The sequence below is a fragment of the Rattus rattus genome, chromosome 2, assembly GCF_011064425.1.
Source record: "Rattus rattus isolate New Zealand chromosome 2, Rrattus_CSIRO_v1, whole genome shotgun sequence".
Classification (NCBI taxonomy): domain Eukaryota; kingdom Metazoa; phylum Chordata; class Mammalia; order Rodentia; family Muridae; genus Rattus; species Rattus rattus.
This window is the reverse complement of record NC_046155.1, coordinates 197,638,393-197,653,417: the sequence shown is the minus strand read 5'-3', so window position 1 is coordinate 197,653,417 and position 15,025 is coordinate 197,638,393. Positions and strand designations below refer to the sequence as shown.

At 42.8% G+C, this 15,025-nt stretch overlaps 1 protein-coding gene across 1 annotated transcript in view; it reads right to left on the bottom strand.

Moving 5' to 3' along the window:
- Nucleotides 1–15,025, bottom strand: part of LOC116893526 (nesprin-1-like) — a 136,239-nt gene that overhangs the window by 63,203 nt on the left and 58,011 nt on the right. The window contains 9 exon segments of the mRNA XM_032895251.1: nt 722–877; nt 1,307–1,483; nt 2,444–2,593; nt 4,460–4,642; nt 5,017–5,149; nt 6,241–6,437; nt 7,680–7,811; nt 9,478–9,651; nt 12,865–13,065. Of these exon segments, the coding sequence (XP_032751142.1) occupies nt 722–877; nt 1,307–1,483; nt 2,444–2,593; nt 4,460–4,642; nt 5,017–5,149; nt 6,241–6,437; nt 7,680–7,811; nt 9,478–9,651; nt 12,865–13,065 (1,503 nt within the window).

The following is a 15,025-nucleotide window of genomic DNA, read 5'->3' as shown; positions in this document are numbered from 1 at the left end:
ATTTTCCTCTATCTTATATACTGAGTAAGGTCCCTCACAGGAGCCCAGAGACTGCGGATTCAGCTACTGTAGCGAAGCAGCTTGCTCTGGAGACCCCTGACGCCATCTCCTGAGGGCTAGCATTACAGATAAGCCATCACACCCAACCTGATTTGACATGGGTTCTGGGAAATCCATCTGGATCCTCACATTCACATGGCAAGCACTTTACCCTGGGAGCTATGTCCTCAGTCCCCTTATTGACATCTTAAAGAAAAAAAATTGAGCAAATGTCCAAATATATCTAATATATTGGTATTAGGTCTCAAGATCAGTATATGGCATTCATGCATCTTGGCCTACTTATGTGTATATCTGATCCTTTCTATAATCTCGAAACTTTAAAAACAGGATGAAGACTTCATAGAATTGGGAGAGAACAAACCCAAACAACCAACCAAAAAGCCCAACAAGGCATTATGGTACATAATTGTACTCTTATACTAAGAAGACTGAGGCTGGAGTGCTCCGGGTTTAAAATCAGCACTGGCTATATAGTAAGACTCAACTCAAAGTCAAACAAAGAACAATGTCAAGACTACCCGGTCAGCTCGTGTCATGAAAGGCATGAATCAGCAGGTGCAGTTATCACAGAGTTAGCTCAGAACCCTTGGAACCAGTGACCCCTCCACACGGGTCAACAGGTGTGAGGCGGCTCCCACGTGCCACATGGGCGCATTACCTGACAGTCCTTCAGAGCATTCTGAACAGAATTCTGGTCACCGATTTGATGATGCTCTTCCAGCTTTCTCTCCTGGTTTGCGAACCAAGCTTTCAGAGACTGTACGCTGTTCTCGTACTCTGACCACGACTCCAACAAGCCCTCCAACATCTGGATCTGAACAAATAGAAGGATGCAAAATTCAGAGTTTTTGCCTGAAAGTCCGATCATTGGCACAAAAATTACGCACTACAATTTCCTATGTGGTAAGAGTTCTTGGGAAGCAGTAGGGCTGTGGGAAGGATTAGCCTCAAAGGGCATTGCATACTTGTACGAATACGGCCTTGCAAAGCCCTGCACGGTAAATGAAATTCTTGGAATACAGTCTGTTATGTATGTATGCATATATATATATATATATATATATATATATATATAGAGAGAGAGAGAGAGAGAGAGAGAGAGAGAGAGAGAGCTAGGTCACTTTCAGGGGCTGTGGGAAGCTCCCTCGTGCTTCATCTAGCCACACCCCTTGTGCAATGGTTTCCTGCCAGCCTTGGCCTGCTCAGGGTCCTCCTCAGGCTCAGAATAGGCTCCCCAGCTCACCTTCTCACCCACTCGACCTTGCAAGAGCTGCCAACTTTTATTCATTGCACCAAGCTGCTCAGCAAAATCCGTCTTGTCGCTGCGCTTGCTCTCCACATCCTGACTGCTGATCTGGAGCACCGACTGGTTCACAAAGTCCGCCGTCAGCTGCTTGCAGTTAAGATCTATCTTGAAACCCTGAAGGAGAGGCAAGAGGCTCAGGTGAGAAGCTTCCATGCGTTGAAGGCTTAGCATGTTTCCAGGAGTTGGAGAGCCTTAAGGACCTGCACGCGACTGTTACCGCTCCCATGACTTCACCCACATGACACAATCTCTGCTTCTTTACATGACCTGCCATGTTAGGGGCTGGATTACGTATTCATGTATGTTTACAAAATTACACAAGGGGCTGGAGACATGACTAGAGTTTAAGAGCACTGGCTGTTCTTCTAAAGGTCTGAGTCTATTCCCAGCAACCACATGGTGGCTCACAAACATCTGTACTGATGCCCTCTTCTGGTACACAGGTGTAGGTGCAGACAGACTGCTGCGTTATTAATAAATAAATAAATCTTTAAAAATCACATTACACAAATATAAATAGTAGCTATAATATAAATGGCACATGCATGATATGTAGAAATGGGTGAATAATTATTTTTTAATATGTCAGAGTTTGAGTGGGTAATGCTCCCCATAGGTCCAGGTGTTTGGGCACTTGCTCCTCTGTTCTGGATAAGTGGAGCCTCACTGGGGAGCCTAGAGGAAGTATATAACCAGGGGCAGGCTATGAGGCTTTCTAGCCTGGTCTCACTTTCTGCTCTCCATCTCTCTGCTTCCTGCATGCAGATGGAATGAGGTTGACCAGGCTCCTGTTGCCAGGCCTTCCCTCCATTACACACTGTATCTCCACTGGAATTATTAGCCAGGGTAAACCCTTTCTTTCCTAAGATACCGTAGTTGGGACATTTCGTCGCAGCAAGATAAAAATAACCAGCACACTGCATCTGTACTTCCTATTTCTGTGTTCTTAACCTGAATGTCTCTGTCGGTTTACTGTGTGTGGGATTATATGTTCAAAGCCCTGGTTTGCATTTCTGAGCTTCTTCAAATAAAAGTCGAAGTGGATGAAAATGAGAAACTCAAAGTGTCCGTTACCTTGTATTTCTGCAGGTATTCGTAGATTGCCTTGTAACCGATGGCATTTCTTATGTCCTCTTCATCCTTCAGGATGACACTTTCCATGAGGGAGATCCAACTCATGACCTCAGAAATAGCATGGCGGGAAGGCAGCTTGTCCATCTGGAGCTGTGAAAGAGGACACAGGATGAGCCCGAAACATTAAGGTCCAGATGTGACTCCTGTTAACACAGTGGTCCTCAACCTTCCTAATGCTGTGACCCTTTAATACAGTTCCTCATGTGGTGGTGACCTATTTTCCCTGCTACTTCATAACTGTAATTTTACTGCTGTTATGATCTGTAATGTAAATATCTGTGTTTTCCAATGGTCTGAGGGAGGTGACCCTTGTGAAAGGGTTGTTTGACCAGCACCCCCAAAGAGGTCATGACCTACACTGAGAACAGCTGTGTTACCGGAAGAACCCGATGCAGAGTTCTACTGATCTACCAAGAGAAATAACAGTGCTTTTTATTTTTTCAGATTTCTGAAGCTTGAAACCTCAGGAAAACATAGTAATACCGTGACCTGATGCTCCCTTGGTATCTCATACCATAAACACTGCATAAATATTACCTCATTAATCAAAACACTAGCAAGAAAACATATTCTTACTTTACAGCTAGTTTTATGAGTTTGGAGGGGGGGAATTTAACTACAAAACACTCAGCAGATGTATTTTGTTAATTATCTTGTAAAATCTCTGTGCATTGTGACTCGGGAATGCTAACAGAAAAAGAAAAGAAAGCACCACACAGCAGGCAAGCCATCATTTGCTCTGCTCTCTGGCGCTCTGACTTTATCCCTGAAAGCTAATTTCCCAAGTATTTAAGATATACTCAGGATTCTGAATTTGACTTCATATGTCAAGCAATTATGCTCGTCATGATTACAATGATTCTCAGAAACAAAGCAACCATTTAAATACGTATAAATATAAATTGCCCGGAATGCAGCAGGTTGTGCCTATAGCTCCAGCCCTTTCAAAAGCTGAGGCAGGAGGATTACCACAAACTCAAGACTACCAGGAGCTACAAGATTGAGACTCTGTCTCCAAATGTACATAAAATTAAATATATAGGACCCAGTTCTATTAGGCTCTAAAAGGAGAGAAAGACGGGCTTGCTCCACTCTCCTACAAATGTACAGCTATTGAAGAGAAATGGCATGTGCATTTAAAACACCTATCATACCTGGTTCACAGTGATGAATGTTGAAGAGACAAAAAGATTAAACTGTTCTAGAGTTCCAGGAAAGTTAGACTTATCAGTCATCAGAATACAATCATTAGCTGAATAACAATGTCCCATTGTGATGCCCCGAATACAGTGGAGGACCCATAAGCTTATCATAAGCTAAGGAGCCTGTGCTGATCCCGCAGTTTGTGGTAGGTATGCACTGATGTTTGAACAATGGCAAAATGGACCAAGGACTTAGTTATCAGAACATATCCCTGCTGTAAATGATGTGTGACTGCCCTTATATCGAGTAAAATCCAGTTTCTTCCTTAATGTAAGGAATGCAGGTCTTTTAGAGATGTTATAGATCTTCACAACTTTGGGAGGTGCCTAGGTTTGCCCCACAAAATGTCAGTTTAAACAGGGTCAACGTTGTTTTCAAGTCAAGTTTCCAATACATACAGAGAGGGAGAGGGGGAGGGAGAGAGGGAGGGAGAGAGGGAGAGGGAGAAAAGGAGAGGGAAAGGAGAGAGGGAGAGAGGGAGAGAAAGAGAGAGGGAGAGAGGAAGAGGGAGAGACAGAGAGACAGAGATAGAGAGAGAGACACACACACACAGAGACAGACAAAGAGACAGAGACAGAGAAAGACAGAGAGAGAGAGAGAGAGAGAGAGAGAGAGAGAGAGAGAGAGAGAGAGAGAGAGAGCGCGAGCGCCTGCTTTAGGGAAAAATGTCATCTGAATTGGGACTTGTAGACATGGTTTAGATTTCTATGCTAGAAATCAACTTTGACAAATGAGCCAGCCCTCTCTCGGTACCTGATGGAGCTTCTCCTGCACGGCAGGAATGCCTGCCAGTAGGTCAGTCCACTGGCTGTCCATGCGGGACAGCTCAGCACGCAGGGCAGCTGTGTCCACTTTCTTTAATCGAAGAAGCTGATTTCCTGTGCTTGTGACCGAAGACTTGAGGGAAGATTTGGCATCTACTTCTTTAGAGAACTCCTTTAAAAAAAGAAAGTGGCAATGTTCAGTTTAGCGCTGAATAGCGGAGCTTTTCCTTTAAGGACAGAGACCAATCTGGAGTTCAGTGCAATGACTTCCACGTACCGAAGGCTCTGTCCTGTGGAGCTCTCTGGGGACAGTCAAAGGCACTGCCACTTTACATTCGTGTTAACCCATCACCTGAACATCACCTGAAAGGCAACCTGGGGCCTACTCGTTTACATTAATACCAGATACAAAGTCAGCCTCAGACCCACCAATGGCAGACTGGCTTCTTTCCTGTGTTTGCTGATAGCTGGCTTCCTTTACACTGATCCATGAGTCTGGCCGGAGAAGCAAAATGAGATCCAAATGCCTTAGCACCTCCTACTTACCAGGAAAGCATTGAGATGATCCCGGACCATTTCCAGTTCTTGTGGGACCGTCACAGACTGCTGAGTCCAAAATGCCAGCCTGTCCTTTGCAGACTCTAGCCAGTGAATCAGATCGGCAGCTTCACTCTGATACCTTTAAGCACATTAAAGAGTCGATTAGTGAAATAGTCCATCTCTGCTGTCTGTTGCCAGTTAGAACAAGAACCCCAAAAGGCTTGGGGGAAAAGTGTATAAGGTTGATGCCTTTGCTTTTCTTTTAATATTTATAGCTTAAGTCAGTTCTGGATTTAGCACCCCTATAGCTAAGCTGAAAACTAAGACTCTCTCTCTCTCTCTCTCTCTCTCTCTCTCTCTCTCTCCTTGCATTGATGCTGTTAAGAAGTATTGGATCATGTTTGAAAATAAAGGAGTTTGAAATAAACAGTACTTCATTCAATAAAATTCTAATAACTGCCTCCCTTGAATACTTCCATTAGGATTTCAGTGTGAGATATTGCTCCAGGGATATGTGTTAAAGGCTTGGTCCCCAGTTGGTGGCACTATGTGGGAAAGTATTAGAAATCTATAAGAATTAGAGTGGATACTAGCAAGAGGAAGGAAGTCATACGGAGCTATCCTTTAAGCGTGCTATGTCTCTGACATGTTCAAACATATGCACACACACATACATCATGCACACACACACATACATCATGCACACCACATACATACACACAGGCACACACACACAGTGTTCCTGGCAGCTAGAAGGTGAGCTGTCACTTCTGTCATCTGTTTTTGCCACTACACTATTCTGCTCCAGGACCTAAAACAATAATAGACTGGGCTTACCTTGGTCTGAAACCTCTGAAAAGTGAACCAAGAGAAATATTCCTTCTGATAAGTTGTTTGTTCCACCTGTCACTCACAACAATGAGAACCTAACATATCCCCCATGGCCCTTGAGGAGGAATGCCTTACTCAGCATTTCCCCTGTCTCTAAAGCTTCGCAGCACCTAGACAAGGAATGGGGGGTGGGGGTGGGGAAGCACAGTGTCATCTGCATTGGGCACTGTTCTCCTTGCCAGCTTTAGCAAGAATCTCATTGGGATCCTCTGGTTGTCTTTGTTCTCTAAACTATGCCTCTGTCTAAATACGCAGCTCTTTTCCAAGCCTAGTATCTACTAGTGTTAGTAATACACCACAGAACTTATCAAAACCCATACCAAACACTCATCCCATTACCTGGTCCAGTGTTTCAGTATGGTCTCCAGTCTGTGCAGTTCCTTGGATACTTTGTTTGTATTACCGAGCCAGCGCTCTCCCAGCTGATTTAGCTGACTTTCAAGTTCTGAACAGCTGACAGACATCATAAGCCGCTTCCCGTCATCTAGCACTTGATACAGTTTGGGCTGGTATTCGTTAAGGCTGGATTTTAAATGCTAAAACAATCGATGACACTGGGTTAAGAGTTTGACTTAGTGCAGCTTTTGCCACTGAGCATTATAATACTTCTGACATCTATACTGTTGGCATTGTCTGTTCCCAAACATAAACGATCCTCACTCTGCAGCTCCGAGAACCTGAGAGTGTACCTATCAACATATAGATGTTCTCTTTTGGCTTTGTTAGGAACTTTGGATGTGTTCGTAGCTGTCAAGCTGAAATATCTCTAAAACAGTGACATCAATCAAAAGTACAAAAAATGGTTGGTAGAAGTTTGGTGAAAATGCCTTGAAAGGTTTCTGAATGAGATCACTAGTTCCAAAGTGCCATCTATCTGTCATCTATTGATAATCTATTGTCTATCATCCATTTTCTGTTATCTGTCTCCCCATTTATCATCTTTCTCAACCTATCATGGATGTCTGTCATCTATGGCTTATCTACCATCTATCTCTACCACCTAATTTTATCTTTCTATCATCTATATATCACTTGTCTGTCTGTCTGTCTATCTATCTATCTATCATCTATGCTCTTAACTTTATCACCTATCTGTCGGCCGATCTGTCTATCATATTTATCAATCTATTATCTTTATCTACTGTCGTCTATCAATCGATCTATCTATCCATCCATCTATCTATCTATAATCTATCATCTCTATCTATCTCTATCGTATATCTAGCATCTATATCTCTCATCTATATATCATCTATCTATGTACCTATCATTTGTTATCTATAATCTATCATCTATCTGTCTGTCTATTATCTATTTCACAGAGCTAAGAACCTACCTCATAGTGACATGCTTGTCTAGAAAGCCTCTACCCCTGCTACTCAGTGGTTGTGTATAGACCAAGAAAGACTTTTTTAAATAAGAAACTCTAATCAAACCCAGTGGGTTATACGCACACACAAAAGTCATGAAAATAGAGGAACCCTTGTGAGTAACAAGGTTTTAGCCTTAAATGGAAGGAGATAAGAGAGGGCAAGTGGGGCTGGGGCTAAAACTCATTGTATAATATATGAAACCATCAAACAATAATAAAATACATACATACTATGAACAAGACAGACATGGTCTATGTGTGCCAATGAATTTTAGCAAATTTAAAGAAAAGCAAAGGGTTGGATGTAGTTTATCACAAACTTGTTTAAATTCTGTTAAAAGTTATTGGCAAGCTTCTAAAGGAAATGCCATTAACAGTGTCCCCCAGACACCCTTGGAGTCCAGACCTGGTAGAGACTTGTCCTTTCCACAAGTCTGTCCTCGCTCTCCTCTACCAGGCCCACACTTGGGATGCTGTTTTCTATCATCTCCAGCTGTCTGCTGAGCTCCTGGAGATTCTCATCCAGATGGGACCACATCTACAAACACAACAGTGATTAATGGAATCCCAGCACTAAGAAGACTGGCTAGAAGATCACAAGTTCGAGGACAGCCTGGGCTATTAGCAACAATGGGCCTCAGAAAAAGAAAACAACCCAAGCAACCAACATACAAAAGGAATAGCATTCCCCCATGTCTGCAAAATTAGTAACTGCGAGGTAATTTGCCTCAAGTAATGTCAGGAATGTTTAGCTGGTGTTCATCTGTGGAGGAGGTGTTCAAGGGACAGAAATGATATAAATATAGTATTTGTGTCTAAAATTCTCAAGAACTAAAACAAAATTAAATTTAAAAAAAGGAAAAGGAGATATAACATAACTCCTAAAGCTTTTAAGGAAAATGGGAAGATTAAAGGAACTGGGCCAGTTTAGGGCAACTGAACTAATTATTAACCAAAGGACCAATCTACCATCAATTTACACAAGGCTCTGTGGCTAATTAGGCTCTATGGGCTACCTATTTGGCGTTCAGGGTCATATATTTGTGCTCTGAATCTAGGGCATTAGCTTGCAGACTCCTTTTACAGCAAACCACATAGTAAATGTTTTCGGCCTTGTGGATGATTTAGTATCTACTGCGACTGGTCTCGTCTGCCCACTGGATGAAGGCAGATGGAAATTAACAAGCAGATCGATAAAACTATTATACCCAAATAGCCTTTACATAAAACAGACTACATTTGGCCCAGGGGCCAACTCTCCTTCCAGAGCCTGGGCCCTGTTGATAAATGGCATCCTTCTTTTTTCGGATTCTCTATAAGGTCTGGTATTTAAAGGGCTGTCTGGTTCCCTGTAGAGACATCATTCTGCCTTCTGAAGTCTGTGTTCTTGTTCCTCACTAGACCACGGTCTCGCTGAGGGCAGTCCTGGGAACGTGTTTACATTTGCCTTGCCTGGGAATCTGGTGGCAACTTGATAAATGTTGAATGAATAAATACTTGATTGCTTCACTTACCAGTAGGCGGGTGCAAGGGAACAGACTGAAGGAATGGTAATTTCTTGGGCAGGAGAACAAATTCCTAAATGGGACTAAGAACACTGCTTAGGGCAGCTGGGATCTTGAACCTTTATTCCATTATTTTGTTTCAGAGCTTCTGGGCTGCTACTGTTTCATGTTTTAAGTTTTGATGGCTTGTGTATGTATGCATACACTTACATGGGTACAGGGGTCCACAGAGAGTCATGGGCCTCCCAGCGTGGTCGCTGGAAACCAAATCCATGTTCTCTATAAGAACAATAAGTCCTCTCCTCTTACCTGATGAGCCATCTCTCCAGCCCCCTGGGTAGTTATTTATAACAAATGAATCTTCATAGACCATAAAAGTTTGTTCCCAGGCTGTCCTCTGGCTTCAAGATTCCAGTGACAGTTCTTATCACAAGAATAACTGCATGGATAGAGCCAGGGATATGCAGTTCTCATAGTTCATGCTCCTAATTAGTTTTTTGGCTTGAAGCTCAAGTCTGCGAACATCTTCACACATACTCTCTAGGGTTGGGATTCATCCAGCTGGCTCACAATACAATGTATCACATAATTTATAAAGGGAAACCCACCACCCAAGATAGTAGGGAGATAGAATTCAAATGAGGGAGCCCAGGTAGCTCCATTTTACAGTCAGAAAGTTACTGACTTGGGCGGCCTTACCTCTAGGATGTACTCAAGCTCCACCCCTCTCTTGTGAGCCTGCTTCAACACAGCAGAAGCTTGAGCCAAACGGTCCGAGTGCAGCTGAGTTTCCTTCATAGCTGCAAAGTCAACAATCTTTCTGAAGAGTGTTTCAGTCAAAATCACATGCGATTCCAGGCCCTGGAAGTATTCCTGTAAGTTTTGTGGGGCAGAAGGAGATCAGTTTGGACATTAGCACTAGATAAGAACTCTTTCAACGGCAGAAGCTGATGGAACACAGTTAACACAAAGGGCATTATCATTTTGTCGCCTCCCCCACCTGACTCACACTGCTGAACTACCTCACACTGCTGAACCACCACCTTAACCAGCAATGTGTGCTTCCTGCAGGGCATTCCTGCAGAGTCTAGGCTCTGAGCTCCTAACTGGCCTTCCCTCTTGACCCCACTCAAGTACAGATGGCTCTTCACTGCGCTATAGACACAAGTCTCCAAGACAAACCCTTTCATCTGTGACGAGTTGATAAAGGAGAGTTCCCTGCTGATATCCTAGGGATGCTAACATCAGTGACACAGTCACCAACCGTCCCTACCACACCACTGGCCTCCCATGTCCCTAGGATATATTAGATCCCTTACCCTCATCTTCAGATCTACGTACCATTGTTTTCCTTGAGACAATTCCTTTTCCTTCCATGCCCGGGCTTAAGACCTACTCTTTCCAACTTACAGACTATTTCTTTGCCTTGCTTATGACAGATTACCAAACATGGCTAGGCATATCACAATTTGTTTACGATTTTAAATTCCCCTTGTGTTTTACTTCCTTGCAATGGAATTGTAACCACTGCATAAACCCATACATTTTAGATACTAACTTTTATATAAATAGATTCTAGAAGATGGATATAAGCTTCATTCTACCCCAGTTCTTAGTTATCCATTCGTTTGTTTGTTTGTTTGTTTATTTATTGCATATGAGTACACTGTCGCTGTCTTCAGACACACCAGAAGAGGGCATCAGATCTCATTACAGATGGTTGTGAGCCACCATGTGTTTGCTGGAAATTGAACTCAGGACCTCTGGAAGAGCAGCTAGTGCTCTTAACTGCTGAGCCATCTCTCCGGCTCTCTACCCCAGTTCTTAAACCCAGGACCATGGATGGAACTGAAGGACTAGAAGCTGATGATAAGAGCTGACACTGAGCTCTTTTTTTTTTTTTTTCTTTTTTTTTTTTTCGGGGCTGGGGACCAAACTCAGGGCCTTGCGCTTGCTAGGCAAGTGCTCTACCACTGAGCTAAATCCCCAACCCCACTGAGCTCTTATTATTATAAACTCTTTACCCAACTCATGTCACCCTTATGACAATTCTCAAGGTCTGTGAAATACTTTGATCTGTCATTTTACAAATGAGAACATAGAGCCATCCAGTCTATGTAGCTAGCATAAGATCACCCAATTAAGTAGGGAAGAGTTGAGGTTTTCATTCCTCTCATATGACTATAATGTTGCTCCCCACCAAAGCTGTAGAGGTCTCCCACAAAACACAGGCTGGACAGCAGAGAGTAGGTTGGTCATCATCACCAACATCATAACTGTTTTGGTGTACCAGGAATTGAGATCAGCGCCCAAGAACATTAGGCAACCACTCTACCCAGGAGGTATACCAGCAGCCTTTGTTGTTTTACTGTTTATTCTCAGATAAAACCCCATGTATTCACTCCTGCTCTTTAACCTAGGTAGGCCTTGAACTTGAAATCGCTCCTACTTCCACCTCCCAAGTAGCTGGAACAAACCTGTAACATCAAGCCCAGCTTAGAATCATTTTTAACCAATCATCTGTTGACGAAATGACTGTATAGCTGGAAAAGACCTGCCAAGCCAAACATGCGCTGAGAGTCAAGCCTGCTTTCATCGCAAGCTTACCTCCCCCTCTGGCCTTGGCAGTATTTCCCATGACCAAAGGGTCCCCTGTGCAGCCGAAGTGGCAGCTGGGTCCTACTCCCTTAGAACTTTTTCCTAACTGAGCATCTTTTCTCTGTTATTCTATTGCTCCTTGATCCTAGTCTCCCTTCTGGAATAATTCAGAGTGATCTTTTATTGCTATGGTCAGATTTGAGAAAAAACAGCTGTGAGCTTTAAAGCAATGTTTTCATTGCCAGATGATAAGGCTTTAATAAATCATACAACTCTTTAGACAGAAAACCTCTGGGGGGAAAAATAGCAGAATAGTATAGCCTCCCACCCCCACCATTCGAAAATAACAGCCCACCGGAGAGCCACGCAACAGTAGAATGTTCATCTTTTAAAACTCGACCAGACTGTTTTTGTTTTTCTTCTGGGAATTCCCAGAGCCTGGGAGTTTCAGTTTGTGGCCTGGTAAACTTTGCCATAGTCATTGCTAAAAATGTGGTATGTGAGGAGTGTGTGTGTGTGTGTGTGTGTGTGTGTGTGTGTGTGTGTGTGTGTGTGTGTGTGTGTGTATGTGTGTTAAACATGTATTTATTCACTAAGGAGTTATGAACCTGAGTGTCATTTGGAAACATTTGGAATCTCGGGGTTCCCAAGCCAGATTGTGTGGTAAAAGTTCTTATTATGCCCAGGAAAATCTCCGAGGCCAACAGCAACTACAGGAGAATGTGCTTAAGGGCCAGGAGATCTGAATGACGCAAGTCACAGACACCAAAGTGCAGCGGGCATCCCCGAGTGGAGTGAGGAGTCTATGCCAGGACAGTGATGGGGAGGGAGAGAACACTGAGCACTAGGTGATTGAGAGGCCTTAACAAATACGTAGGGGAAAACTGAGTTAAGAATGTAGCTCGGGAAAGGATCCGTTGGTGGGGTTTTTACATTTCACATGCACAATGTCCTGGGGTCCGTTCCCCAGACCACATTAACTTCAGCTTAGTTGCATATACCTTTAATTCCAGATCTCAGGAGGTGAAGGCAGGAGGGTCAGAAGTTCAAGGTCACCTCCAGCTATACAGTGTGTTTGAGGCCAGCGTGAGCTACATGAGAGACCCTGTCCTTAAAAAAAAAAAAAAAAAAAAAAAAGGAAAGAAAAGAAAAGAAGAAAAAGAAAAAGAATCTGAATTCCTGTAAGGAAAGATTTTGGGTTTCTCCTTGATTAAAGTTCATGCACAGTGAGAGTTGGGTTAATATTCATGGAGAACTGATAAGTAAAATTACTGACGAAATTACTCTTTTGTAATTTAAAACATTATAAAAATACCCTTTACCATTTCTCTTTACTCCAGATGCTAGGGGATATGAACAAATGTCTGGAGACCACTTAGAAGTATAATTACACAGGTATAGCTCATAAAAACCAGGCATATTCAGATTGAGATACCAAATCCTCTACATAAAGCTTTGTGAATATGCTATTTCCTGGACTCTTCTCACCTTGTGCTTGCCGAGCAGTTGCTGGACTTCTTCTTTGGAGGATACAATGATCTTCTGGTCCCCTGCCATCTTCTCCTGCCCAGTGTCCAGCAGGTCTACCAGATCTTGCAGAGCCTTGTCATACTGACTCTTGAGTGCAAGGTTCTGGTTGAGGCTGCTCCTCCGGGAGCTGATGGTCACCAGTAGCTCATCATACATGTCCTAAGGCAGAGGCACCAACACTAGTCTTAACCACAAAGTTGCAATACTGAGTCCATCACCTGCCCAATATCCCACCAAGGTCACACCTCTCCACAAATGGATCTTCCGGGGAGTCTCTGCATGGAAACAAGCTGCCTGTCTTTCTTATGAGCCTCCCTGAGAAATATCTCAAAAAGGGAAAGAGACGCTCTGGACACCTCTCTATGCATCTTGTGGTATATATGCATAAGCTCAAGGCTTTCCTGTGATTTGATCCTTGTTTAGTTCAAGCTCTCTTGTCCATCTTGCTTGACAATCTTAGATATTCCCTTTTGTTTTAAACTTGATTGTTCTCTTAATATAGAAGTCATAAATCATAGAAGAACTAAGGAAAAACTAAACTCACAAAGATTTAATAATGGGGTATCTATATAGAAGGGTAAAGGAAATAACATGATATGAAAAGTACCATTTGGAGAAAAGTAAAATTAGAGTCTTATACCAATATTAGATACAATTTATATTTATTAAAGAGTAAAAATATAGGGCTGAGGATGTAGCTCATTAGTCTAGCACTTGCTTAGCATGCATAAGGCCTTGGTTTTGATCACCAGCACATTCCCAGAGCTTAATGTTTCAAGATTCTAAGCAATGGAGAGAGACAGAGAGACAGAGAGAGATGGGGAGATAGGGAGACAGAGAGAGAGACAGAGACAGAGAGATAGACAGAGACAGACAGAGACAGACAGAGACAGACAGACAGAAAGAGTGGGGATCTCAGCTGCCAACAGCACTGGATGCTCTACCAGAGGCTCCAACATCCACATGGCAGCTCACAACCAGCTGTAGCTCTGAGGCAATCTAACACTCTCTTCTGACTTCTGTGGTACCAAGCACACACATGGTACCCAGTCATATACATAACCTAAATACCCAACACATAAAAGTTAAATAAGATGCCAGGCGATCTAAAACAAAGCATTTCCTAGAGATGACTTAGGAGGAAACATCCTGTCTTCTCTTGCGTTGATCATTCATGACGTGATGTAAGATTAAGTTGCAGAACCCAAGACGAGGAGAGCTGTCACAGAGAGAAAACTTGATTCTCACAGTATCATTAGCTTACATTTATAATAAACAAACAGAATATCTCTCACATTTCTGTCAGCTAAATAGTATCAGATCTCAGACCGCCCTTTAAACAAAGAACAAAAAGAAAGAAAGAAAGAAACGGAGGGGCATTAACATGAAGAGCAAAACCTTCAGACTTAAGGCAACTGGTTCCGTCAAACGTGGTGAAGTAAACAACTGTTTAATCTGGAAAGACGTTTTAGGAGACGGTGAGACGGCAAACAAAATTTACTGGAGGCATACGGATCTGATTAGTACATCATACTGAGGTGGGGCAGCCAAAACTGTTCAATCTGGAAAAGTTCAACTCAAATGCTTATTTACGGCTATGACGTTTTTTCTCTTACACCTGACGCTGAAGCACTGTGGGAAAATGATCTAAAGGAAGGGCAAGAGAGCGGGGGAGGTTTGTACTGTGACATTTCAAAATGTTAGCCAAGGGCATGAGACTATCAAACCGAGAGTGACTTCTTGTTTGTAAGAGCCTTTTTATTTTCTCAGAAGAATGACTTGGGAGTTAGTGTTTAATTCACCACCATCCCCAAGTGTTCTGCAGTAAAGCCCAGAGACCAAAACTAAACAGCCATGTGTAGTGATACCCAAGTGCACATAGTTTAAAAATACAGCCTGCTTTCTATAATGTGTTAAACTTCACAGGTTTGGGAAGGTATTTCAGTTCTGTCCTTTTACCCCATGTAGTAGTTCTGCCAAGGTATCAGAATTAATGCTAAGTGGTTTCTCTCTTTCTTCCTTCCTTTCTTCCTTCCTTCCTTCCTTCCTTCCTTCCTTCCTTTCTTTCTTTCTTTTTCTTTCTTTCTTTCTTTCTTTCTTTCTTTCTTTCTTTCTTTCT